General features: G+C 45.8%; 1 protein-coding gene across 1 annotated transcript in view; it reads right to left on the bottom strand.

The window, feature by feature from the left end:
- Positions 1 to 27,685, bottom strand: part of ush2a (Usher syndrome 2A (autosomal recessive, mild)) — a 477,069-nt gene that overhangs the window by 33,681 nt on the left and 415,703 nt on the right. Inside the window, 2 exon segments of the mRNA XM_082957499.1 lie at positions 25,281 to 25,417; positions 25,514 to 25,731. Of these exon segments, the coding sequence (XP_082813625.1) occupies positions 25,281 to 25,417; positions 25,514 to 25,731 (355 nt within the window).

Genomic DNA, 27,685 nt, shown 5'->3' with positions numbered 1-27,685 from the left:
TCTTTCTTTCTTTCTTTCTCTCTCTCTCTCTGCAAGCAAATGTCTCCCTTGGCCAGTGTGAATTTTTGTGTGTTTGTGATGCAGGTGGACAGGCGCGGTGCAGACAGGGACAGGCTATGATACTAATTAAGAATAACCATGTGTATTTGTCAGAATAATTATGCTGATTATCTCTCACAGTCACAGACCAGAAAGGAGGGGCTGGGACTCTCATTAGCATATGGCATAGACTACACACACACACACACACACACACACACACACACACACACACACACACACACACACACACACACACACACACACACACACACACACACACCACACACACACACACACACACACACACACACACAACAAATAATTCCACCATTCATTTCATTTCAACTCTGTAAGCGCTCCGGCTTTATTCAGTAGTACTGCAAAGGCGCTCATCTCTCTGCTTCTCTCCTTTCCCAAAAACAAAACAGACTAAATATATTTACAGGAGAGAAAACTGTCAAAATACATGCAATACTACAGGAAAATGTAGCCTTTGAAGAATCCCTGTTGAATGTTGAATTCATGCCCTTTGAGACCAAACGATATGAAATGTAAAGCCTATTTACAGTAACAGTATAACAGGATGCCAGACAGTCCAGGTCAGCCCCATGGGAGCAGTAATTGTTTTGGAGATTCCTGAGGTGAAACCACAGGAGGTTGGTGGCACATTAATTGGGGAGGACAGGCTCGTGCTAATGACTGGATAGGAATCAGTGGAATGGTATCAAATACATCAAACACATGATTTTCAGGTGTTTGATGTCATTCCATTTGCTCCGTTCCGGCCAGTGTTATGAGCCGTCCTCCCCTCAGCAGCCTCCTGTGGTGAAACTGCCCACAACATAGTGGGCTGTTTGTGTGTGTATATATGTTAATGCCCTGTGTGAGTGGAATACACACACACACACACACACACACACACACACACACACACACACACACACACACACACACACACACACACACACACACACACACACACACACACACACACACACACACACAATGCCACGGGGGCAGCCTGCGTGTCTCCGGCCAACTCAGAGGGTGGAGTGGTGGCTGCTGGGAAGTCTGTTCTGGACATGCCTGGTTCACACTGGCAGCCATGATTGTTTTTGGCATCTCGAAGCCCCAGGACGGGTCATCAGGCCCAGGGAGCTGGGGCGGCTAGGATGTGCCCGTTTATAATTCTCTAATAATTCACCCTGCAGACTGACCTTCTGTATGTGTGTGAGTTTGTGTGTGTGAGGATGGATGCCACTGTCCCAGTACTCTGAGTTCAGATAGAGTGCTACACGCACGCACACACACACACACACACACACACACACACACACACACACACACACACACACACACACACACACACACACACACACACAACACACACACAGACACACACACAGACACACACCACACACACACACACACACACACACACACACACACACACACACACACACACACACACACACCAATTCAACCAGCAATGCACTATTCACATAACAAGATAATAATAAAACATATTGAAACATTTTTCTTCCAGAATGAAATCTCAGAATATTTTGAGATTTTTAACAAAACAATCACCAAGAGTCCTCATACTATCGCTGCACATTGTAAATGTGGTATTGGCACTGACCCTGGAACTGACACGATGTTGATGGCTGCCGTTTTACGGGCTCTTAACCAATTGTGCTATTGTCTGTGTTTTTTTTGCGTTATTTGTAACTTATTTTGTACATAATGTTTCTGGTGCATTCACCTTATGATATCCAGTGGAACAACCACTTTACAATAGTACATCTATATCTTTTTGGGGGGGAGGGTGGGGGGGAGGGTTAGAAGGATTACTTAATCCTATCTTATATTTCACTGAGTCGTGGCAGAACAACGACATGGATAAAGAACAGCTGGAGGGTTTACGCTGCATCGGCAAGATAGAACAGCTGCCTCCGGTAAGACAAAGGGTGGTGGCCTGTGTATATTTGTAAACAACAGCTGGTTCACAAAATCTAATATTAAGGAAGTCTCAAGGTTTTGCTCGCCTGATGTAGAGTATCTCATGATAAGCCTTGGACCACACTATTTACCAAGAGAGTTTTCATCTATATTTTTCGTAGCTGTCTATTTGCCACCACAAACCAATGCTGGCACTAAGTCCGCACTCAATGAGTTGTATAAGGTCATAAGCAAACAGGAAAACGCTCATCCAGAGGCGGCGCTTGTAGTGGCCGGGGACTTTAATGCAGGGAAACTTAAATCCGTTTTACCAAATTTCTACATGCTAAATGTGCAACCAGAGGGAAAAAGAACTCTTGACCACCTTTACTCCACACACAGAGATGCGCACAAAGCTCTCCCTCACCCTCTATTTGGCAAATCTGACCATAATTCTATCCTCCTGATTCCCGCTTACAAAAGAAACTAAAGCAGGAAGCACAAGTGACTCAATCAATAAAGAAGTGGTCAGATGACACAGATGCTATGCTACAGGACTGTTTTTCTAGCAGAGACTGGAATATGTTCCGGGATTCTTCTGATGGCATTGTGGAGTACACCACAACAGTCGCTGGCTTCATCAATAAGTGCATTGATGACGTCGTCCCCACAGTGACCGTAGGTACATACCCCAACCAGAAGCCATGGATTACAGGCAAAATCTGCACTGAGCTAAAGGGTAGAACTGCCGCTTTCAAGGAGCGGGACTCTAACCTGGATACTTATAAGAAATGCCGCTATGCCCTCAGACGAACCATCCAAGAGGCAAAGCGCAGGAGTAAGATTGAATCCTACTACACCGGCTCCGACACTCGTCGGATGTGGCAGGGCTTACAAACTATTACAGACTACAAAGGGAAGCAGAGCCGCGAGCAGCCAAGTGACATGAGCCAACCAGACGAGCTAAATTACTTCTATGTTCGCTTCGAGGCAAGCAACACTGAAGCATGCATGAGAGCATCAGCTATTCCGGATGACTGTGTGATCACGCTCTCCGTAGCCAATGTGAGTAAGACCTTTAACCTCTCTGGGATATGTGGGACGCGTCCCACCTCGACAACAGCCAGTGAATTTGCAGGGCGCCAAATTCAAACAACAGAAATCTCATAATTAAAATTCCTCAAACATACAAGTATTATGCACCATTTTAAAGATAAACTTCTTGTTAATCCAACCACAGTGGCCGATTTCAAAACGGCAAAAGCAAACCATGCTATTATCTGAGGACAGCACCCCAGCAAACATACACATGAAATCATAATTCAACCCGCCAGGCTTGAAATAACATATAATGCATGCCTTACCTTTGAAGATATTCTTCTGTTGGCACTCCAATATGTCCATTAAACATCACAAATGGTCCTTTTGTTCGATAAATTCTGTCGTTATATATCCAAAATGTCCATTTATTTGGCGAGTATGATTCAGAAAATACACCGGTTCCAACTCGCGCAACATGACTACAAAATATCTCAGAAATTACCTGTAATCTTTGTCCAAACATTTCAAACAACTTTCCTAATACAACTTTAGGTATTTTTTAACGTAAATAATCGATAAAATTTAAGACGGGATAAACTGCGTTCAATACCGGAGGAAAAAAAAGTGGAGCGTGCTCTTTAGGTCATGCGCCTCTATCAAACAATACACTTCCCTCGACCCTCGTTCTGGACAGGGCTACTTCTTCATTACACAAAGGAAAAACCTCAACCAATTTCTAAAGACTGTTGACATCCAGTGGAAGTGATAGGAATTGCAAGCAACTGCCTTAGAATTCTAGATTTCCAATGAAATCCAATTGAAAAGAGAGTGACCTCAAAAAAAGAAATTCATGGATGGTTTGTCCTCGGGGTTTCGCCTGCCAAATAAGTTCTGTTATACTCACAGACATCATTCAAACAGTTTTAGAAACTTCAGAGTGTTTTCTATCCAAATCTACCAATTATATGCATATCCTAGCTTCTGGGCCTGAGTAGCAGGCCACTATAGTCCCTGTGCCCAAGAACACTAAGATAACCTGCCTAAACGACTACCAACCCATAGCACTCACGTATGTAGCCATGAAATGCTTTGAAAAACTGGTCATGGCTCATATCAACACCATCATCCCAGAAACCCTAGACCTACTCCAACAGATCCACAGATGATGCAATCTTTATTTCACTCCACACTGCCCTTTCCCACCTGGACAAAAGGAACACCTATGTGAGAATGCTATTAATTGACTACAGCTCAGCGTTCAACACCATAGTGCCCTCAAAGCTCATCACTAAGCTAAGGACCCTAGGACTAAACACTTCCCTTTGCAACTGAATACTGGACTTCCTGACGGGCCCGCCCCCAGGTGGTAAGGGTAGGTAACAACTCATCTGCCACGCTGATCCTCAACACGGGGGCCCCTCAGGGGTGCGTGAACAGTCCCCTCCTGTACTCCCTGTTCACCCATGACTGCATGGCCAGGCACGACTCAAATCAAATCAAATCAAATTGTATTAGTCACATGCGCCAAATACAATCTTACAGTGAAATGTTTACTTACGAGCCCCTAACCAACAGTGCAGTTCAAATAATACAGATAAGAATAAGAGATAAACGTAACAAGTAATTAAAGAGCAGCAGTAAAAAATAACAATGTATACAGGGGGTGCCGGTACAGAGTCAATGTGCAGGGGCTCAGGTTAGTTGAGGTAGTATGTACATGTAGGTATAGTTATTAAAGTGACTTAAAGTGATTACGTTTGCCGACGACATAACAGTTGTAGGCCTGATCACCGACAACGATGAGACAGCCTATAAGGAGGAGGTCAGAGACCTGGCCGTGTAGTGCCAGGATAACAACCTCTCCCTCAACGTGATCAAGACAAAGGAGATGATTGTGGACTACAGGAAAAGGAGGACCGAGCACGCCCCCATTCTCATCGACGGGGTTGTAGTGGAGCAGGTTGAGAGCTTCAAGTTCCTTGGTGTCCACATCACCAACAAACTAACATGGTCCAAACACATCAAGACAGTCGTGAAGAGGGCACGACAAAGCCTATTCCCCCTCAGGAGACTGAAAAGATTTGGCATGGGTCCTCAGATCCTCAAAAAGTTCTACAGCTGCACCATCGAGAGCATCCTGACTGATTGCATCACTGCCTGGTATGGCAACTGCTCGGCCTCCGACCGCAAGGCACTACAGAGGGTGGTGCGTACAGCCCAGTACATCACTGGGGCCAAGCTTCCTGCCATCCAGGACCTGTATACCAGGCGCTGTCTGAGGAAGGCCCTACAAATTGTCAAAGACTCCAGCCACCCTAGTCATAGACTTCTCTCTGCCACCGCACGGCAAGCGGTACCCGGAGCACCAAGTCTAGGTCCAAAAGGCTTCTTAACAGCTTCTTCCCCCAATCCATAAGACTCCCGAACAGCTAATCAACTGGCTACCCAGACTATTTGTATTGTTGTTGTCCCCACCCCTCCCCTTTACGCTGCTGCTACTCTCTGGTTATTATCTGTGCATAGTCACTTTAACTCTACCTACATGTACATATTACCTCAATTACCTCGACTAACCTGTGCCCCCGCACATTGAATCTGTGCCAGTACACCCTGTATATAGCCTTGTTACTGTTATTTTACTGTTGCTCTTTAACTATTTGTTATTTGTATTTTTTTTACTTATCTATTTTTTACTTAACCCTTATTTTTCTCAAAACTGCATTGTTGGTTAAGGGCTTGTAAGTAAGCGCCGAATACATCTGCTGTATTCGGCGCATGTGAGAAATAACATTTGATTTGATTTGACCCTGTATATAGCTACTGACCCTGGAACTGACCCTGTATATAGCTACTGACCCTGGAACTGACCTTGGAACTGAACCTGTATATAGTTACCCTACTTCCGGCGCCGCCAGAGATGGCCGCCTCGCTTCGCGTTCCTAGGCAACTATGCAGTATATTTTTTTTAATGTTATGTGTTATTTCTTACATTGTTACCCCAGGAAATCTTAGGTTTTATTACATACAGTCGGGAGGAACTATTGGATATAAGAGCAACGTCAACTCACCAACATTACGACCAGGAATACGACTTTCCCGAAGCGGATCCTCTGTTTGGCCCACCACCCAGGACAATGGATCGGATCCCAGCCGGCAACCCAAAACAACGGTGCCGCAGAAGGGGCAGACGGAGCGGTCTTCTGGTCTGGCTCCGTAGACGGGCACATCGCGCACCGCTCCTGAGCATACTACTCGCCAATATCCAGTCAATTGACAACAAGGTAGACGAAATTCGAGCAAGGGTAGCATTCCAGAGAGACATCAGAGACTGTAACGTTCTTTGTTTCACGGAAACATGGCTCACTCGAGACACGCTATCAGAGTCGTAACAGCCACCTGGTTTCTTCACGCATCGCGCCGACAGAAACAAGCATCTCTCTGGTAAGAAGAAGGGCGGGGGTGTATGCCTTATGATTAACGAGACGTGGTGTGATCATAACAACATACAGGAACTCAAGTCCTTTTGTTCACCTGACTTAGAATTCCTCACAGTCAAATGCCGACCGCATTATCTATCAAGAGAATTCTCTTCTATCATAATCACAGTCGTGTATATTCCCCCCCAAGCAGACACATCGATGGCCCTGAAAGAACTTCATTTGACTCTATGTAAACTGGAAACCACATATCCTGAGGCTATATTTATTGTAGCTGGGGATTTTAACAAGGCTAATCTGAAAACAAGGCTCCCTAAATTTTATCAGCATATCGATTGTGCGACCCGGGCTGGCAAAACCCTGGATCATTGTTATTCTAACTTCCGCGACACATATAAGGCCCTCCCCCACCCTCCTTTCGGAAAACCTGACCACGACTCCATTTTGTTGCTCCCAGCCTATAGACAGAAACTAAAACAGGAAGCAACCGTGCTCAGGTCTGTTCAACGCTGGTCCGACCAATCGGATTCCACGCTTCAAGATTGCTTCAATCACGTGGACTGGGATATGTTCCGCATAGCGTCGAACAACAACATTGATGAATACGCTGATTCGGTGAGCGAGTTTATTAGCAAGTGCATCGGTGATGTTGTACCCACAGCGTCTATTAAAACATTCCCCAACCAGAAACCGTGGATTGATGGCAGCATTTGCGCAAAACTGAAAGAGCGAACCACTGCTTTTAATCAGGGTAAGGTGACCAGAAACATGACCGAATACAAACAGTGTAGCTATTCCCTCCGCAAGGCAATCAAACAAGCTAAGCGTCAGTATAGAGACAAAGTAGAGTCGCAATTCAACGGCTCAGACACGAGAGGTATGTGGCAGGGTCTACAGTCAATCACGGACTACAAAAGAAAAACCAGCCCCGTCGCGGACCACGATGTCTTGCTCCCAGACAAACCAAACAACTTATTTGCTCGCTTTGAGGACAATACAGTGCCACTGACACGGCCCGCTACCAAAACCTGCGGGCTCTCCTTCACTGCAGCCAACGTGAGTAAAACATTTAAACGTGTTAACCCTCGCAAGGCTGCAGGCCCAGACAAAATCCCCAGCCGCGTCCTCAGAGCATGCGCAGACCAGCTGGCTGGTGTGTTTGCAGACATATTCAATCAACCCTTATCCCAGTCTGCTGTTCCCACATGCTTCAAGAGGGCCACCATTGTTCCTGTTCCCAAGAAAGCTAAGGTAACTGAGCTAAATGACTACCGCCCCGTAGCACTCACTTCCGTCATCATGAAGTGCTTTGAGAGACTAGTCAAGGACCATATCACCTCCACCCATCCTGACACCCTAGACCCACTCCAATTTGCTTACCGCCCTAATAGGTCCACAGACGACGCAATCGCAATCACACTGCCCTAACCCATCTGGACAAGAGGAATACCTATGTAAGAATGCTGTTCATCGACTACAGCTCAGCATTTAACACCATAGTACACTCCAAACTCGTCATTAAGCTCGAGACCCTGGGTCTCGACCCCGCCCTGTCCAACTGGGTCCTGGACTTCCTGACGGGCCGCCCCCAGGTGGTGAGGGTAGGTAACAACATCTCCACCCTGCTGATCCTCAACACTGGGGCCCCACAAGGGTGCGTTCTCAGCCCTCTCCTGTACTCCCTGTTCACCCATGACTGCGTGGCCATGCACGCCTCCAACTCAATCATCAAGTTTGCAGATGACACTACAGTGGTAGGCTTGATTACCAACAACGATGAGACGGGCTACAGGGAGGAGGTGAGGGCCCTCGGAGTGTGGTGTCAGGAAAATAACCTCACACTCAATGTCAACAAAACAAAGGAGATGATCGTGGACTTCAGGAAACAGCAGAGGGAGCAGCCCCCTATCCACATTGATGGGACAGTAGTGGTTGGTGGAAAGTTTTAAGTTCCTCGGCGTACACATCCCGGACAAACTGAAATGGTCCACCCACACAGACAGCGTGGTGAAGAAGGCGCAGCAGCTCCTCCTCAACCTCAGGAGGCTGAAGAAATTCGGCTTGTCACCAAAAACAATCACAAACTTTTACAGATGCACAATCGAGAGCATTCTGTCGTGCTGTATCACCGCCTGTTACGGCAACTGCTCCGCCCACAACCGTAAGGCTCTCCAGAGGGTAGGGAGGTCTGCACAACGCATCACCGGGGGCAAACTACCTGCCCTCCAGGACACCTACACCACCCGATGTCACAGGAAGGCCAAAAAGATCATCAAGGACAACAACCACCCGAGCCACTGCCTGTTCACCCTGCTATCATCCAGAAGGCGAGGTCAGTACATGTGTATCAAAGCGGGGACCGAGAGACTGAAAAACAGCTTCTATCTCAAGGCCATCAGACTGTTAAACAGCCATCACTAACATTGAGTTTTTATTTTATTTATTTATTTGACCTTTATTTAACCAGGTAGGCCAGTTGAGAATAAGTTCTCATTTATAATTGCGACCTGGCTAAGATAAAGCAAAGCAGTTCGACACATACAACAAAACAGAGTTACACATGGAGTAAAACAAACATACAGTCAATAATACAGTAGAAAAATAAGTCTATATACAATGTGAGCAAATGAGGTGAGATAAGGGAGGTAAAGGCAAAAAAGGCCATGGTGGCAAAGTAAATACAATATAGCAAGTAAAACACTGGAATGGTAGATTTGTAGTGGAAGAAAGTGCAAAGTAGAAATAGAAATAATGGGGTGCAAAGGAGCAAAATAAATAAATAAATACAGTAGGGGAAGAGGTAGTTGTTTGGGCTAAATTATAGATGGGCTATGTACAGGTGCAGTGATCTGTGAGCTGCTTTGACAGCTGGTTCTTAAAGCTAGTGAGGGAGATAAGTGTTTCCAGTTTCAGAGATTTTTGTAGTTCGTTCCAGTCATTGGCAGCAGAGAACTGGAAGGAGAGGCAGCCAAAGGAGGAATTGGCTTTGGGGGTGACCAGAGAGATATACCTGCTGGAGCAAGTGCTACAGGTGGGTGCTGCTATGGTGACCAGTGAGCTGAGATAAGGGGGGACTTTACCTAGCAGGGTCTTGTAGATAACCTGGAGCCAGTGGGTTTGGCGACGAGTATGAAGCGAGGGCCAGCCAACGAGAGCGTACAGGTCGCAGTGGTGGGTAGTATATGGGGCTTTAATGACAAAACGGATGGCACTGTGATAGACTGCATCCAGTTTATTGAGTAGGGTATTAGAGGCTATTTTGTAAATGACATTGCCGAAGTCGAGGATCGGTAGGATGGTTAGTTTTACGAGGGTATGTTTGGCAGCATGAGTAAAGGATGCTTTGTTGCGAAATAGTTAGCCAATTCTAGATTTAACTTTGGATTGGAGATGTTTGATGTGAGTCTGGAAGGAGAGCTTACAGTCTAACCAGATACCTAGGTATTTGTAGTTGTCCACATATTCTAAGTAAGAACCGTCGTGATGCTGGACGGGCGGGCAGGTACGGGCAGCGATCGGTTGAAGAGCATGCATTTAGTTTTACTTGCATTTAAGAGCAGTTGGAGGCCACGGAAGGAGAGTTGTATGGCATTGAAGCTCGTCTGGAGGGTTGTTAACACAGTGTCCAAAGAAGGGCCAGAAGTATACAGAATGGTGTCGTCTGTGTAGAGGTGGATCAGAGACTCACCAGCAGCAAGAGCAACATCATTGATGTATACAGAGAAAAGAGTTGGCCCAAGAATTGAACCCTGTGGCACCCCCATAGAGACTACCAGAGGCCCGGACAACAGGCCATCTGATCTGACACATTGAACTCTATCAGAGAAGTAGTTGGTGAACCAGGCGAGGCAATCATTTGAGAAAACAAGGCTATTGAGTCTGCCGATGAGGATGTGGTGATTGACAGAGTCGAAAACCTTGGCCAGGTCAATGAATACGGCAGCACAGTATTGTTTCTTATCGATGGCGGTTACGCTATCGTTTAGGAGCTTGAGCGTGGCTGAGGTGCACCCATGACCAGCTCTGAAACCAGATTGCATAGCGGAGAAGGTGCGGTGGGATTTGAAATGGTCGGTAATCTGTTTGTTGACTTGGCTTTTGAAGACCTTAGAAAGGCAGGGTAGGATAGATATAGGTCTGTAGCAGTTTGGGCCAAGAGTGTCCCCCCTTTGAAGAGGGGGATGACAGCAGCTGCTTTCCAATCTTTTGGAATCTCAGACGACACGAAAGAGAGGTTGAACAGGCTAGTAATAGGGGTTGCAACAATTTCGGCAGATAATTTTAGAAAGGGTCCAGATTGTCTAGCCCGGCTGATTTGTAGGGGTCCAGATTTTGCAGCTCTTTCAGAACATCAGCTGAATGGATTTGGGAGAAGGAGAAATGGGGAAGGCTTGGGCGAGTAGCTGTGGGGGGTGCAGTGCTGTTGACAGCGGTAGGGGTAGCCAGGTGGAAAGCATTGCCAGCTGTAGAAAAATGCTTATTGGAATTCTCAATTATAGTGGATTTATCGGAGGTGACAGAGTTTCCTATCCTCAGTGCAGTGGGTAGCTGGGAGGAGGTGTTCTTATTCTCCATGGACTTTACAGTGTCCCAGAACTTATTTGAGTTTGTGTTGCAGGAAGCAAATTTCTGCTTGAAAAAGCTAGCCTTGGCTTTTCAAACTGCCTGTGTATATTGGTTTATAACTTCCGTGAAAAGTTGCATATCACGGGGGCTGTTCGATGCTAATGCACAACGCCACAGGATGTTTTTGTGTTGGTTAAGGGCAGTCACGTCTGGAGAGAACCAAGGGCTATATCTGTTCCTGGTCCTAAATTTCTTGAATGGGGCATGCTTATTTAAGATGGTGAGGAAGGCATTGAAAAAAAATAACCAGGCATCCTCTACTGACGGGATGAGGTCAATATCCTTCCAGGATACCCGGGCCAGGTCGATTAGAAAGGCTTGCTCGCTGAAATGTTTCAGGGAGTGTTTGACAGTGATGAGTGGAGGTCGTTTGACCGCTGACCCATTACGGATGCAGGCAATGAGGCAGTGATCGCTGAGATCTTGTTTGAAAACAGCAGAGGTGTATTTAGAGGGCAAGTTGGTTAGGATGATATCTATGAGGGTGCCCGTGTTTAAGGCGTTGGGGTGGTACCTGGTAGCTTCATTGATCATTTGTGTGAGATTGAGGGCATCAAGCTTAGATTGTAGGATGGCAAGGGTGTTAAGCATGTCTCAGATTAGGTCACCTAGCAGCACGAGCTCTGAAGATAGATGGGGGGCAATCAGTTCACATATGGTGTCCAGAGCACAGCTGGGGGCAGAGGGTGGTCTATAGCAGGCGGCAACGGTGAAAGACTTGTTTTTAGAGAGATGGATTTTTAAAAGCAGAAGTTCAAATTGTTTGGGTACAGACCTGGATAGTAGGATAGAACTCTGCAGGCTATCTCTGCTGTAGATTGCAACACCGCCCCCATTGGCCGTTCTATCTTGTCTGAATATGTTGTAGTTAGGGATGAAGATTTCAGAGTTTTTGGACTTCCTAAGCCAGGATTCAGACACGGCTAGGACATCCGGGTTGGCAGAGTGTGCTAAAGCAGTGAATAAAGCAAACTTAGGGAGAAGGCTTCTAATGTTAACATGCATGAAACCAAGGCTATTACGGTTACAGAATTCATCAAAAGAGAGCGCCTGGGGAATAGGAGTGGAGCTAGGCACTGCAGGGCCTGGATTCACCTCTACATCACCAGAGGAACAGAGGAGGACTAGGATAAGGGTACGGCTAAAAGCTATGAGAATTGGTCGTCTATGACGCCCAGAATAGAGAGTAAAAGGAGCAGGTTTCTGGGGCGATAAAATAGCTTCAAGGTATAATGTACAGACAAAGGTATGGTAGGATGTGAATACAGTGGAGGTAAACCTAGGCATTGAGTGATGATGAGAGAGATATTGTCTCTAGAAACATTATTGAAACCAGAAGATGTCATAGCATGTGTGGGTGGTGGAACTGAAAGGTTGGATAAGGTATAATGAGCAGGGCTAGAGGCTCTACAGTGAAATAAGCCAATAAACACTAACCGGAACAGCAATGGACAAGGCATATTGACATTAAGGAGAGGCATGCTTAGCCAAGTGATCATAAGGGTCCCGTGGGATTCAGACAGCTAGCCGGGCCATAGGTAGAAAGCTGGCGGAAGATGGAGGGAGGTCTGTTTTTAGCCACCTCGTGCGTTTCCATCTGTAGATTAGTGGGGTTCCGTGTGGTAGGGGGTACCAGTCCAATTGGCAAAATAGTTATAGTTATAGTGGCCCAAGAAAATTGTCCGAGTGGCTGCTGCCAACATACTGTATCAACTCTAGCTACTTTAATAATGGAAAAATTGATGTAATAAATGTATCACTAGCCACTTTAAACAATAGCCACTTTATATAATGTTTACATACCCTACATTACTCATCTTATATGTATATACTGTACTCTATACCATCTACTGCATCTTGCCTATGCCGTTCAGCCATCACTCATTCATATTTTTGTATGTACATATTCTTATTCATTCCTTTACACTTGTGTGTATAAGGTAGTTGTTGTGAAATTGTTAGGTTAGATTACTTGTTAGATATTACTGCATAGTCGGAACTAGAAGCACAAGCATTTCGCTACACTCGCATTAACATCTGCTAACCATGTGTATGTGACAAATAAAATTTGATTTGATTTGACCCTGGAACTGACCCTGTATATAGCTACTGACCCTGGAACTGACCCTGTATATAGCTACTGACCCTGGAACTGACTCTGTATATAGCTACTGACCCTGGAACTGACCCTGTATATAGCTACTGACCCTCGAACTGACTCTGTATATAGCTACTGACCCTGGAACTGACTCTGTATATAGCTACTGACCCTGGAACTGAACCTGTATATAGCTACTGACCCTGGAACTGACTCTGTATATAGCTACTGACCCTGGAACTGAACCTGTATATAGCTACTGACCCTGGAACTGACTCTGTATATAGCTACTGACCCTGGAACTGACTCTGTATATAGCTACTGACCCTGGAACTGACCCTGTATATAGCTACTGACCCTGGAACTGACTCTGTATATAGCTACTGACCCTGGAACTGACCCTGTATATAGCTACTGACCCTGGAACTGACCCTGTATATAGCTACTGACGCTGGAACTGACTCTGTATATAGCTACTGACCCTGGAACTGACCCTGTATATAGCTACTGACCCTGGAACTGACCCTGTATATAGCTACTGACCCTGGAACTGACCCTGTATATAGCTACTGACCCTGGAACTGACCCTGTATATAGCTACTGACCCTGGAACGGACCCTGTATATAGCTACTGACCCTGGAACTGACCCTGTATATAGCTACTGACCCTGGAACTGACCCTGTATATAGCTACTGACCCTGGAACTGACCCTGTATATAGCTACTGACCCTGGAACTGACCCTGTATATAGCTACTGACCCTGGAACTGACCCTGTATATAGCTACTGACCCTGGAACTGACCCTGTATATAGCTACTGACCCTGGAACTGAACCTGTATATAGCTACTGACCCTGGAACTGACCCTGTATATAGCTACTGACCCTGGAACTGACTCTGTATATAGCTACTGACCCTGGAACTGACCCTGTATATAGCTACTGACCCTGGAACTGACCCTGTATATAGCTACTGACCCTGGAACTGACCCTGTATATAGCTACTGACCCTGGAACTGACCCTGTATATAGCTACTGACCCTGGAACTGACTCTGTATATAGCTACTGACCCTGGAACTGACCCTGTATATAGCTACTGACCCTGGAACTGACCCTGTATATAGCTACTGACCCTGGAACTGACCCTGTATATAGCTACTGACCCTGGAACTGACCCTGTATATAGCTACTGACCCTGGAACTGACCCTGTATATAGCTACTGACCCTGGAACTGAACCTGTATATAGCTACTGACCCTGGAACTGACCCTGTATATAGCTACTGACCCTGGAACTGACCCTGTATATAGCTACTGACCCTGGAACTGACTCTGTATATAGCTACTGACCCTGGAACTGACCCTGTATATAGCTACTGACCCTGGAACTGACCCTGTATATAGCTACTGACCCTGGAACTGACCCTGTATATAGCTACTGACCCTGGAACTGACCCTGTATATAGCTACTGACCCTGGAACTGAACCTGTATATAGCTACTGACCCTGGAACTGACCCTGTATATAGCTACTGACCCTGGAACTGACCCTGTATATAGCTACTGACCCTGGAACTGACTCTGTATATAGCTACTGACCCTGGAACTGACCCTGTATATAGCTACTGACCCTGGAACTGACCCTGTATATAGCTACTGACCCTGGAACTGACCCTGTATATAGCTACTGACCCTGGAACTGACCCTGTATATAGCTACTGACCCTGGAACTGACCCTGTATATAGCTACTGACCCTGGAACTGAACCTGTATATAGCTACTGACCCTGGAACTGACCCTGTATATAGCTACTGACCCTGGAACTGACCCTGTATATAGCTACTGACCCTGGAACTGACCCTGTATATAGCTACTGACCCTGGAACTGACCCTGTATATAGCTACTGACCCTGGAACTGACCCTGTATATAGCTACTGACCCTGGAACTGACCCTGTATATAGCTACTGACCCTGGAACTGACCCTGTATATAGCTACTGACCCTGGAACTGACCCTGTATATAGCTACTGACCCTGGAACTGACCCTGTATATAGCTACTGACCCTGGAACTGACCCTGTATATAGCTACTGACCCTGGAACTGACCCTGTATATAGCTACTGACCCTGGAACTGACCCTGTATATAGCTACTGACCCTGGAACTGAACCTGTATATAGCTACTGACCCTGGAACTGACCCTGTATATAGCTACTGACCCTGGAACTGACCCTGTATATAGCTACTGACCCTGGAACTGACCCTGTATATAGCTACTGACCCTGGAACTGAACCTGTATATAGCTACTGACCCTGGAACTGACCCTGTATATAGCTACTGACCCTGGAACTGACCCTGTATATAGCTACTGACCCTGGAACTGAACCTGTATATAGCTACTGACCCTGGAACTGAACCTGTATATAGCTACTGACCCTGGAACTGAACCTGTATATAGCTACTGACCCTGGAACTGACCCTGTATATAGCTACTGACCCTGGAACTGACCCTGTATATAGCTACTGACCCTGGAACTGACTCTGTATATAGCTACTGACCCTGGAACTGACCCTGTATATAGCTACTGACCCTGGAACTGACTCTGTATATAGCTACTGACCCTGGAACTGACCCTGTATATAGCTAACTTACTTTCCCGTGTTCTTCTTATTTCTATTTCTCGTGTTTCTTTTTTTTTCTACTATTGATATCGATTACTGAATTGTTGGGAAAGAGCAAGAAAGACATTTCACTATACTTGTGCACGTGACAATAAAAACTTGAAACTACTTCCAAAGCGCATAATAACTTGACACTGTTTGAAGACAGCCAGCACGGTTGTGAGGATCATTGTGAATAGTGTCTACTTGACCAATCCCTTCTAACATTTACCCCATCACTATGAATGCTATTATCAGTCACATACTGTCCATACAGTCCTGTTGGCTTCTCTTCCTCACAATGGTGGAATTAAGTGTTCTAAAGGGTCTGTTGCAAGCAGGTTTCAAGTTTTAATGTCACGTGCACATGCACAGTGAAATCCGTGGAGGTTTCTGAGGGGAGGATGGCTCATAATAATGTCTGGAACGGAGCAAATGGAATGGTATTAAACACCTGGAAACCATGTATTTGATGTATTTGATACCATTCCACTGATTCCTCTCCAGTCATTACCATGAGCCAGTCCTCCCCAATTAATGTGCCACCAACCTCCTGTGAGTGAAATGCCTTTCTTGCAAGCTCTAAACCCAACAATGCAGTAATCAATATCCATGTAGTACTAGACATACCACAAGGTAGAACAAAGCAGTCAACTTTATGTGTGTTCCATACCTTCTCCTATCTTCCCTTCAGTTAACTTTATGTGTGTTCCATACCTTCTCCTATCTTCCCTTCAGTTAACTTTATGTGTGTTCCATACCTTCTCCTATCTTCCCTTCAGTTAACTTTATGTGTTCCATACCTTCTCCTATCTTCCCTTCAGTCAACTTTATGTGTTCCATACCTTCTCCTATCTTCCCTTCAGTCAACTTTATGTGTGTTCCATACCTTCTCCTATCTTCCCTTCAGTTAACTTTGTGTGTTCCATACCTTCTCCTATCTTCCCTTCAGTCAACTTTATGTGTGTTCCATACCTTCTCCTATCTTCCCTTCAGTTAACTTTGTGTGTTCCATACCTTCTCCTATCTTCCCTTCAGTTAACTTTGTGTGTTCCATACCTTCTCCTATCTTCCCTTCAGTTAACTTTATGTGTGTTCCATACCTTCTCCTATCTTCCCTTCAGTCAACTTTATGTGTGTTCCATACCTTCTCCTATCTTCCCTTCAGTTAACTTTGTGTGTGTTCCATACCTTCTCCTATCTTCCCTTCAGTTAACTTTGTGTGTTCCATACCTTCTCCTATCTTCCCTTCAGTTAACTTTATGTGTGTTCCATACCTTCTCCTATCTTCCCTTCAGTCAACTTTATGTGTGTTCCATACCTTCTCCTATCTTCCATTCAGTTAACTTTATGTGTGTTCCATACCTTCTCCTATCTTCCCTTCAGTTAACTTTATGTGTTCCATACCTTCTCCTATCTTCCCTTCAGTTAACTTTATGTGTTCCATACCTTCTCCTATCTTCCCTTCAGTTAACTTTATGTGTTCCATACCTTCTCCTATCTTCCATTCAGTTAACTTTATGTGTGTTCCATACCTTCTCCTATCTTCCCTTCAGTTAACTTTATGTGTTCCATACCTTCTCCTATCTTCCCTTCAGTCAACTTTATGTGTTCCATACCTTCTCCTATCTTCCATTCAGTTAACTTTATGTGTGTTCCATACCTTCTCCTATCTTCCCTTCAGTTAACTTTATGTGTTCCATACCTTCTCCTATCTTCCATTCAGTTAACTTTATGTGTGTTCCATACCTTCTCCTATCTTCCATTCAGTTAACTTTATGTGTGTTCCATACCTTCTCCTATCTTCCCTTCAGTTAACTTTGTGTGTTCCATACCTTCTCCTATCTTCCCTTCAGTTAACTTTATGTGTTCCATACCTTCTCCTATCTTCCCTTCAGTCAACTTTATGTGTGTTCCATACCTTCTCCTATCTTCCCTTCAGTTAACTTTGTGTGTTCCATACCTTCTCTTATCTTCCCTTCAGTCAACTTTATGTGTGTTCCATATCTTCTCCTATCTTCCCTTCAGTTAACTTTGTGTGTTCCATACCTTCTCCTATCTTCCCTTCAGTCAACTTTATGTGTGTTCCATACCTTCTCCTATCTTCCCTTCAGTCAACTTTATGTGTGTTCCATACCTTCTCCTATCTTCCCTTCAGTTAACTTTGTGTGTTCCATACCTTCTCCTATCTTCCCTTCAGTTAACTTTGTGTGTTCCATACCTTCTCCTATCTTCCCTTCAGTTAACTTTATGTGTGTTCCATACCTTCTCCTATCTTCCCTTCAGTCAACTTTATGTGTGTTCCATACCTTCTCCTATCTTCCCTTCAGTTAACTTTGTGTGTGTTCCATACCTTCTCCTATCTTCCCTTCAGTTAACTTTGTGTGTTCCATACCTTCTCCTATCTTCCCTTCAGTTAACTTTATGTGTGTTCCATACCTTCTCCTATCTTCCCTTCAGTCAACTTTATGTGTGTTCCATACCTTCTCCTATCTTCCATTCAGTTAACTTTATGTGTGTTCCATACCTTCTCCTATCTTCCCTTCAGTTAACTTTATGTGTGTTCCATACCTTCTCCTATCTTCCATTCAGTTAACTTTATGTGTGTTCCATACCTTCTCCTATCTTCCCTTCAGTTAACTTTATGTGTTCCATACCTTCTCCTATCTTCCATTCAGTTAACTTTATGTGTGTTCCATACCTTCTCCTATCTTCCCTTCAGTTAACTTTATGTGTGTTCCATACCTTCTCCTATCTTCCCTTCAGTTAACTTTGTGTGTTCCATACCTTCTCCTATCTTCCCTTCAGTCAACTTTATGTGTTCCATACCTTCTCCTATCTTCCATTCAGTCAACTTTATGTGTGTTCCATACCTTCTCCTATCTTCCATTCAGTTAACTTTATGTGTGTTCCATACCTTCTCCTATCTTCCCTTCAGTTAACTTTATGTGTTCCATACCTTCTCCTATCTTCCCTTCAGTTAACTTTATGTGTTCCATACCTTCTCCTATCTTCCCTTCAGTTAACTTTATGTGTTCCATACCTTCTCCTATCTTCCATTCAGTTAACTTTATGTGTGTTCCATACCTTCTCCTATCTTCCCTTCAGTTAACTTTATGTGTTCCATACCTTCTCCTATCTTCCCTTCAGTTAACTTTATGTGTTCCATACCTTCTCCTATCTTCCCTTCAGTTAACTTTATGTGTTCCATACCTTCTCCTATCTTCCCTTCAGTTAACTTCTTGTCTTTACTTCAAGTTGTAATATATGTTGATTTGAGGTTGTTCATGTGGCGGGGAAGGGATAAATCCAACGAGCGTGCACACACACACACGCGCGCGCACACACATGCACACACATTCCTCTACAGTCTCATCATCCACTTTTTTTCACACATAAGGATGAGTGAAGAGCACTACACACACACACACACACACACACACACACACACACACACACACACACACACACACACGTGCACACACACACACGTGCACACACACTCCTTTTGAGGCATATAATAACATCTCAGCACACATTTACAGAACGAGGGAGCTCTTGTCTGGAGAGATGAAGAGAAGAGAGGGAGGAAGCGAGAGAGAGAGAGAGAGATGGAGTAGTTGTGGTTGTTGTAGATGATTATTTGCTGTTTATGCGAGGGGCCTGCGTGAGACAATCACTTCAAGTGCCCTCCAATCAGGGCCTGAGTACAGTGGCGAGGGGTGGGGGTTGGGGCGAGACCTAACGAACCCTCTACCCTCCTACCCTCGCTCTCCTCTTCTCTCCTCTTTTCTCCACTCCTCTGTCCACTCCGTCACTTCCCTCCACTCCACTCTGCAGTACTCTTCATTCCATTCCATTGTGCCACTGAGCCCAAGGGCAAAGCCCTCTCTCTTTCCTCCACTCTCCTCCTTTCTCTACCCCTCCCTCTCTTCTCCCTCTACACCCTCTTTCTGCACCAGGGGATTCAGGCAGCAAGTTTAAAGAATAAAAGGCCTCACTGAAACTTGTGTGAAAGAGAAAGAGAGCGAGAGAGAGAAACAGAGAGAAAGAGAGAGAGAGAGAGGAAGAGAGAGAGAGAGGAAGAGAGAGGAAGAGAGAAAGAGAGACAGACACAGAGAGAAAGAGAGAGAGGAAGAGAGCGAGAGAAAGAAACAGAGAGAACGTTTAGAATAAGGAGTCATGTGGCCTCCCCAGTGGCACAGCGGTCTAAGGCACTGCATCGCTTGAGGCATTACTACAGACACAGCTTCGATCCCGGGCTGTATCACAACCGGCCGTGATCGTGAGTCCCATAGGGCGGAGCACAATTGGCCCAGCATCGTCCGTGTTAGGGGAGGGTTTGGTCGGGGCTCATCGCTCTCTGGCGACTTCTTGTGGCGGGCCGGGCGGCTGCAGGCTAACCTCGTCGTCAGTTGAACTGCGTTTCCTCTGACACATTTGTGCGGCTGGCTTCTGGGTTAAGCGAGCGGGTGTTAAGAAGCTTGGCGAGTCATGTTTTGGAGGACGCATGACTCAGACTTCGCCATTCCGAGCCCATTGGGGAGTTACAGCGATGAGAGAGGATCGAAATTGGGGAGAAAAAGGGGTAAAATACATGTTTTTTTTTTTTTTAAGTTACCGGAGTTAGAAAAAGACAATGAAGGGGCTAATGAGAGAGATATGGAACGATAGAGCCATTTGTTCTCTTCTGACCGGGGTCATCAGTGTGTGATCTGTGACAACACTGTGACCTGCTCTTCGTGTCACCTCTGACCTTCAGCCCAGCCAGTACGACCAGGAGTTTTACGACCCGACCATGTTTGCTTACAAACGCGTCTCCAACAGTGCAATGACGCGTGTTTACCCCAGTGTTGAAGGCGAGACATGGTCCACCGGTCGCCCCTCGCTGTCCCTCTCGCTCTCCTCCTTGTTCTTAATGGTAAACTAACAGATTGTAAACATGCTGCTAGCACTTCTCTCCCTCTCTCTCTCTACCCCCTCCTTCCCTCACTCTCTCTCTCTCTCTCTCTACCCCCCTCCTTCCCTCACTCAATATCTATTTTTTCTGGGGGTATTTTTTAAACAATGTCCTTCATGTTAGAGTGGTTACTGCAGCAGAAGGACATCATTAGCGCTGTGGTTAAACTGTAATTTACACCATTAGAGAGGCAGGAGCCAATTTTATTGGCTAGTAAATTTCAGCTCTGAAATATTTAGACCATATGGCTCAATTTGTGTAATAACCTTAATTTCTGCACCCTTCAGGTCCTGGTGGCTGCTGGGCCTGGCTGGCTGGCGGAGTGAGGAGCGTACACACACACACACACAGACAGACACACACACACACACACACACACACACACACACACACACACACACACACACACACACACACACACACACACACACACACACACACACACACACACACACACACCACACACACACACGTGCTAGACAGTAGCAGTAGCTGCATCAGATTAATGCAGTGTCAGGTTGTCTTTGGGTGAATGCGTGCGAGCAGCAACCAGATGGTCCCGGGGCTGATGACTGTCAGGGGTCCTGATCTGATCAATCGCATGTATTAATACATCTCCCTTCACCAGGGGCCCCAGGGGCCCTACACACAACATCTGGAGAGGAGGGAGGAAGGAGGGAGGCGGAAGAGGAGGAGAGGGGTATTGTGTAGGAATGTATATGTCCAGTATTAATACATCTGACTTCATCAGGGGTCCAGGGACCACAACACAACATCAGGATGAAGAAGGAAGGAGGAGACGAGAGAGGGAGGAGGGAGGGAGAGAGGGAGGAGGGAGGGAGGAAGGAGAGAGGGGAAAGAAAAAAGGAGGGAGGGAGGATAGTGTGACTAAGTTAAGTGGAGAGTAGAGAGAAGAGAGAGGGAGAGAATGATGAGAAAAAGAGGGAGAGCTAGAGGGAGGATATAGTAAAGAGAGAAAGAGGGAGAGCTAGTGGGAGGATACAGCATGGAGAGAAAGAGGGAGAGCTAGTGGGAGGATATACCAAGGAGAGAAAGAGGGAGAGCTAGTGGGAGGATATAGCAAGGAGAGAAAGAGGGAGAGCTAGTGGGAGGATATAGCAAGGAGAGAAAGAGGGAGAGCTAGTGGGAGGATATACCAAGGAGAGAAAGAGGGAGAGCTAGTGGGAGGATACAGCAAGGAGAGAAAGAGGGAGAGCTAGTGGGAGGATATACCAAGGAGAGAAAGAGGGAGAGCTAGTGGGAGGATATAGCAAGGAGAGAAAGAGGGAGAGCTAGTGGGAGGATACAGCAAGGAGAGAAAGAGGGAGAGCTAGTGGGAGGATATAGCAAGGAGAGAAAGAGGGAGAGCTAGTGGGAGGATATACCAAGGAGAGAAAGAGGGAGAGCTAGTGGGAGGATACAGCAAGGAGAGAAAGAGGGAGAGCTAGTGGGAGGATATAGCAAGGAGAGAAAGAGGGAGAGCTAGTGGGAGGATACAGCATGGAGAGAAAGAGGGAGAGCTAGTGGGAGAATATAGCAAGGAGAGAAAGAGGGAGAGCTTGTGGGAGGATACAGCAAGGAGAGAAAGAGGGAGAGCTAGTGGGAGGATATAGCAAGGAGAGAAAGAGGGAGAGCTTGTGGGAGGATACAGCAAGGAGAGAAAGAGGGAGAGCTAGTGGGAGGATATAGCAAGGAGAGAAAGAGGGAGAGCTAGTGGGAGGATACAGCATGGAGAGAAAGAGGGAGAGCTAGTGGGAGGATATAGCAAGGAGAGAAAGAGGGAGAGCTTGTGGGAGGATACAGCAAGGAGAGAAAGAGGGAGAGCTAGTGGGAGGATATAGCAAGGAGAGAAAGAGGGAGAGCTTGTGGGAGGATACAGCAAGGAGAGAAAGAGGGAGAGCTAGTGGGAGGATATAGCAAGGAGAGAAAGAGGGAGAGCTAGTGGGAGGATACAGCAAGGAGAGAAAGAGGGAGAGCTAGTGGGAGGATATAGCAAGGAGAGAAAGAGGGAGAGCTTGTGGGAGGATACAGCAAGGAGAGAAAGAGGGAGAGCTAGTGGGAGGATATAGCAAGGAGAGAAAGAGGGAGAGCTTGTGGGAGGATACAGCAAGGAGAGAAAGAGGGAGAGCTAGTGGGAGGATATAGCAAGGAGAGAAAGAGGGAGAGCTTGTGGGAGGATATAGCAAGGAGAGAAAGAGGGAGAGCTTGTGGGAGGATATAGCAAAGACAGAAAGATATAGCAAAGAGAGAAAGAGGCTGGATCTGGAATAGGATGTGAGGAGTGAATAGTTGTTACTTTAGCATCTCTAGATTGGTGTGCAGTATGTGTGTGTGTGTGTGTGTGTAACCGCGGTCTGCCAGGCGGGCGCAGGGTTCTGGCGGACCAGACCGCCTGCGTTCTGTACCCTCATTCTATCCGATCGCCATGACGACCCCATTAATCATCCACACTGGCATGGAGAGGAGCTCCCAGCCCAGTCAGAGATCAATACACACACACACATACAGGCTTATTGCTTATATCCGTGGTTGATCTCCCTCTCAGTAGTGGACATTAGTGAGGAGAACATCAAACCATCTGCTCTGAAGGCTGTCAGACTAGAGAGGAGAAAACTACGCCAGACTACACATTAAATACACTGCTGATTAACTGCCAACTTCTCTCCCATAAACCTAAGAACTTCACCAACCTGTTCAACCACATAAAAACAGACTTGCACTGTTTTTAGACAAAAACATTCATGTTTAACTCATTTAAATAGGTTGGTGGAGTTCTTTATGCTAATTGAAGAGAAAGGGAGAGAGGAGGAGAGATGAAGAGAAAGAGGAGAGAGAGGGAGAGAGAGGAGGAGAGAAATGGACAAAAACATTCATGTTTAACTTAAATAGGTTGGTGGAGTTCTTTATGCTAATTGAAGAGAAAGGGAGAGAGAAGGAGAGAGGAGGAAAAAGAGGAGAGAGATGGAGAGAGGATGAGAGAGGAAGAGAAAGAGGAGAGAGATGAAGAGATGAGGAGAGAGATGGAAAGAGGAAGAGAGAGGAGGAGAGAGGGAGAGAAAGAGGAGAAAGATGTAGAGAGGAAGAGAGAGCGGGAGAGATGGAGAAAAGAGGAGAAAGGAGGAGAGAGGAAGAGAGAGGGGGAGAAAGGAGGAGAGAGGAAGAGAGAGGAGGAGAGAGATGGACAAAAACATTCATGTTTAACTTAAATAGGTTGGTGGAGTTCATTATGCTAATTGAAGAGAAAGGGAGAGAGAAGGAGAAAGGAGGAAAAAGAGGAGAGAGAGGGAGAGAGGAAGAGAGAGATGGAGAGAGATGGAGAGAGGAGGAGAGGAGGAGATAGAGGAGAGAGATGGAGAGAGATGGAGAGAGGAGGAGAGAGAAAGAGAGAGGAGGAGAGAGGAGGAGAGAGAAAATGAGAGGAGAAGAGAACAAAGAAAACGAATACGGAGTAGAGAATCAACTTGTGATTAGTGAACAGTTGTCTACAGTAGGATCTATAGACAGCAGAGTGTGGAGTCCACAGAGAAACAGGTGTGATAGCATAAGGCCAGAGGTAGAGAGCTACGATCCCAACCTCCCAAACCCGGCCCCCAGCCAAAAGACCCATCTGCAGCCTCACACACAGACATTTATTTTTATTTTACATTTTTATTTAACCTTTATTTAACTAGGCAAGTCAGTTAAGAACAAATTCGTATTTACAATGATGGCCTACCCTGGCCAAACCCTAATGACGCTGGGCCAATTGTGCTCCGCCTTATGGGACTCCCAATCACGGCTGCTTGTGATACAGCCTGGAATCGAACCAGGGTCTGTAGTAACATACATACACACACACACACACACACCAGTAGAACAGAGGTGATTTCATGAACATCCATAAACATTCGTGTGATTTGTAACCTTGCCTGAAGACTTGTCTTAGCTCCTGGCACTAATGCCTTGGCTTTAGCTCCGAGAATTAATAGTCTTGTGTCTATTTTTGTGTCTCTTTCGTTCTTTCTTTCGTTCTTTTTTTCTCAGTGAGCGACTGAGAATGACTTCACGCGCCCAGTGTCACAAATGACCATGGTGGCATTCTGGAGCGGTGGTGTGGTGTGCTGAGGGGATGATATCACAGAGAGGCATTGGCATGGCGATCTACTGATGTCAGGCTGTTTACTGAGCTGCCAGGTTACATTTAGACTGGCTGACAGGCAGCAGGGGAGGATCTGTGTGTGTGTGTGTGTGTTTGTGTGTGTTTGTGAAAGGCACATTTAGAGGTATTCTCCATGTGGGAGTGTTGGAGCAGACTTGGCGTGGAGGTGGAGGATTGTGGGAAGGGCCCTGGAGGACAGGAGCCCCTGGCTGTGTGTGTGTGCCTGGAGGCCACTTCACTGGCAAACAGATGGCACCAGCACCACAGGCTGTGACCAACACATACACGCAATGATAATACAGACACACATGCATATCGTGTGTGTGTATTGTCTTACCGGTACTGTCAACGCAGTAATAGTAGAGGTGTTGAGTGTGGGGTCTGTGTGCTGTTTTCTGTACACCAGGCGATACTGTGAAATCCTTCCATTGGGTTGTCCAGGCTGTGTCCAGTTCAACTGTACTGAGTACGCACCTGCCATCACACAAACAGATATTACATACAGTGAGAATAACATAGGAAGTCAAACATCACCTTTTCTTCCCTCCCTCTAATTCATCTCTCACTCACTCGTCGGTGTGACAATAGGAGGCGCAATGTCCTCTGGACCCGCCTCCATGGTGACAGCTGAAGCCCATTGGCTGCGAGCAGAGCCCCGGGAGTTGTGGGCAAGTACACTGTACTGGTATTGTCTGAAGGGCTGGAGTGCGTCGCTGGCGTCGATGAACTCTAGCGGCCCATTGGACCAGATAAACACCAACAGCTCCTCCTGCGTCCCCATTGGTCGCCTGGCAGGAAACAGGAAGAGCAAGTGAGTTACCCTAACTAACCCTGAGGTTGATCTCTAAGCCTTAGTTACAACTTGAGCGACAGATAGAGAGAGAAATAGAGAGCAATAGGAGAAGGGTTAAAAGATGGCGTTGAAAAGAGAAGAGAGAGAGGAGGAGAAAGAGCGAAAAGGGGCAAGGGGATGAGGATGGAAGTCTCTAATCGTTCCAACTGCATCAAAACAACATTGCGTGCGCGTGTGTGTCTTGGTTCACAATGTACACCTAAACTACAGCTGGACTTGATGACATAGCTCCAAACACCCCTCTACCCCTTCCTCCAGCTCTCACAAATTTAACCAACCGCATGTCTCCATCAGAAACCTCTGGATCTCAGAATCACAGATCCACTGAAGTCCCCAAAGTCTATAGCAAGCCCCCCTATACATACTGTATTAAGTGAGAGAGTCAGACAGTGTGTGTTTGGTCATGCTAAGCATGATCTGAATGCTCTACTGTACTCCTTCCTCTGGGATGAAATTCTTCTACTGAATTTGAGTAACTCCAATTTTGGTTTACCAAAGTCTGAAGTTAGGATTCTTCCCTCAGCCTGTATGCTAATGATGTTTCCACAGGACTTATCAAGGCTTAGATACTCTCTGACCCTGCATACAGATAGAAACCACTGGTCAACAGCACACACTTGACCTTGACCTTGACCACAAACAAACACACGCAGACAAACACACACACACACACACATGCACACACACAGGCAGACACATGGGTGCACGCACACAACACACACACCAGGCAGATGAAAAACTAGCACACTGGGTAGTCGATATGCAGACTAAACATACACATACACTACCGTTTAAAAGTTTGTGGTCAATTAGAAATGTCATTGTTTTAGAAAGAAAAGCCCATTTTTTGTTCATTAAAATAACATCAAATTGATCAGAAATACAGTGTAGACATTGTTAATGTTGTAAATGACTATTGTAGCTGGAAACGGCAGATTTTTTATGGAATATCTACATAGGCGTACAGAGGCCCATTATCAGCAACCATCACTCCTGTGTTCCAATGGCACGTTGTGTTAGCTAATCCAAGTTTATCATTTTAAAAGGCTTATTGATCATTAGAAAACCCTTTTGCAATTATGTTAGTACAGCTGAAAACTGTTGTCCTGATTAAAGAAGCAATAAAACTGGCCTTCTTTAGACTAGTTGAGAATCTGGAGCATCAGCATTTATGGGTTCGATTACAGGCTCAAATGGCAAGAAAGACCTTTCTTATGAAACTTGTCAGTCTATTTTTGTTCTGAGAAATTAAGGCTATTCCATGCGAGAAATTGCCAAGAAACTGAAAATCTCATACAACGCTGTGTACTACTACCTTCACAGAACAGGCTCTAACCAGAATAGAAAGAGGAGTGGGTGGCCCGGTGCACAACTGAGCAAGAGGACAAGTACATTAGACTGTCTACGGTAGTTTGAGAAACAGACGCCTCACAAGTCCTCAAACACCAGTCTCAACATCAACAGTGAGGAGGCAACTCCGGGATGCTGTCCTTCTAGGCAGAGTTCCTCTGTCCAGTGCCTGTGTTCTTTTGCCCATTTGAATATTTTATTTTTATTGGCCAGTCTGAGATATGGCTTTTTCTTTACAACTCTGCCTAGAAGGCCAGCATCCCGGAGTCGCCTCTTCACTGTTGACGTTGAGACTGGTGTTTTGCGGGTACTCTTTAATGAAGCTGCCAGTTGAGGACTAGACACTCTAATGTACTTGTCCTCTTGCTCAGTTGTACACCGGGGACTCCCACTCCTCTTTCCATTCTGGTTAGAGCCAGTTTGCGCTGTTCTATGAAGGGAGTAGTACACAGCGTTGTACGAGATCTTCAGTTTCTTGGCAATTTCTCACATGGAATAGCCTTCATTTCTCAGAACAAGAATAGACCGACAAGTTTCAG

Source organism: Salmo salar, chromosome 01 (assembly GCF_965601325.2).
Source record: "Salmo salar chromosome 01, fSalSal1, whole genome shotgun sequence".
In the NCBI taxonomy this organism is placed as follows: domain Eukaryota; kingdom Metazoa; phylum Chordata; class Actinopteri; order Salmoniformes; family Salmonidae; genus Salmo; species Salmo salar.
This window is presented reverse-complemented; position numbering and strand designations above follow the sequence as displayed.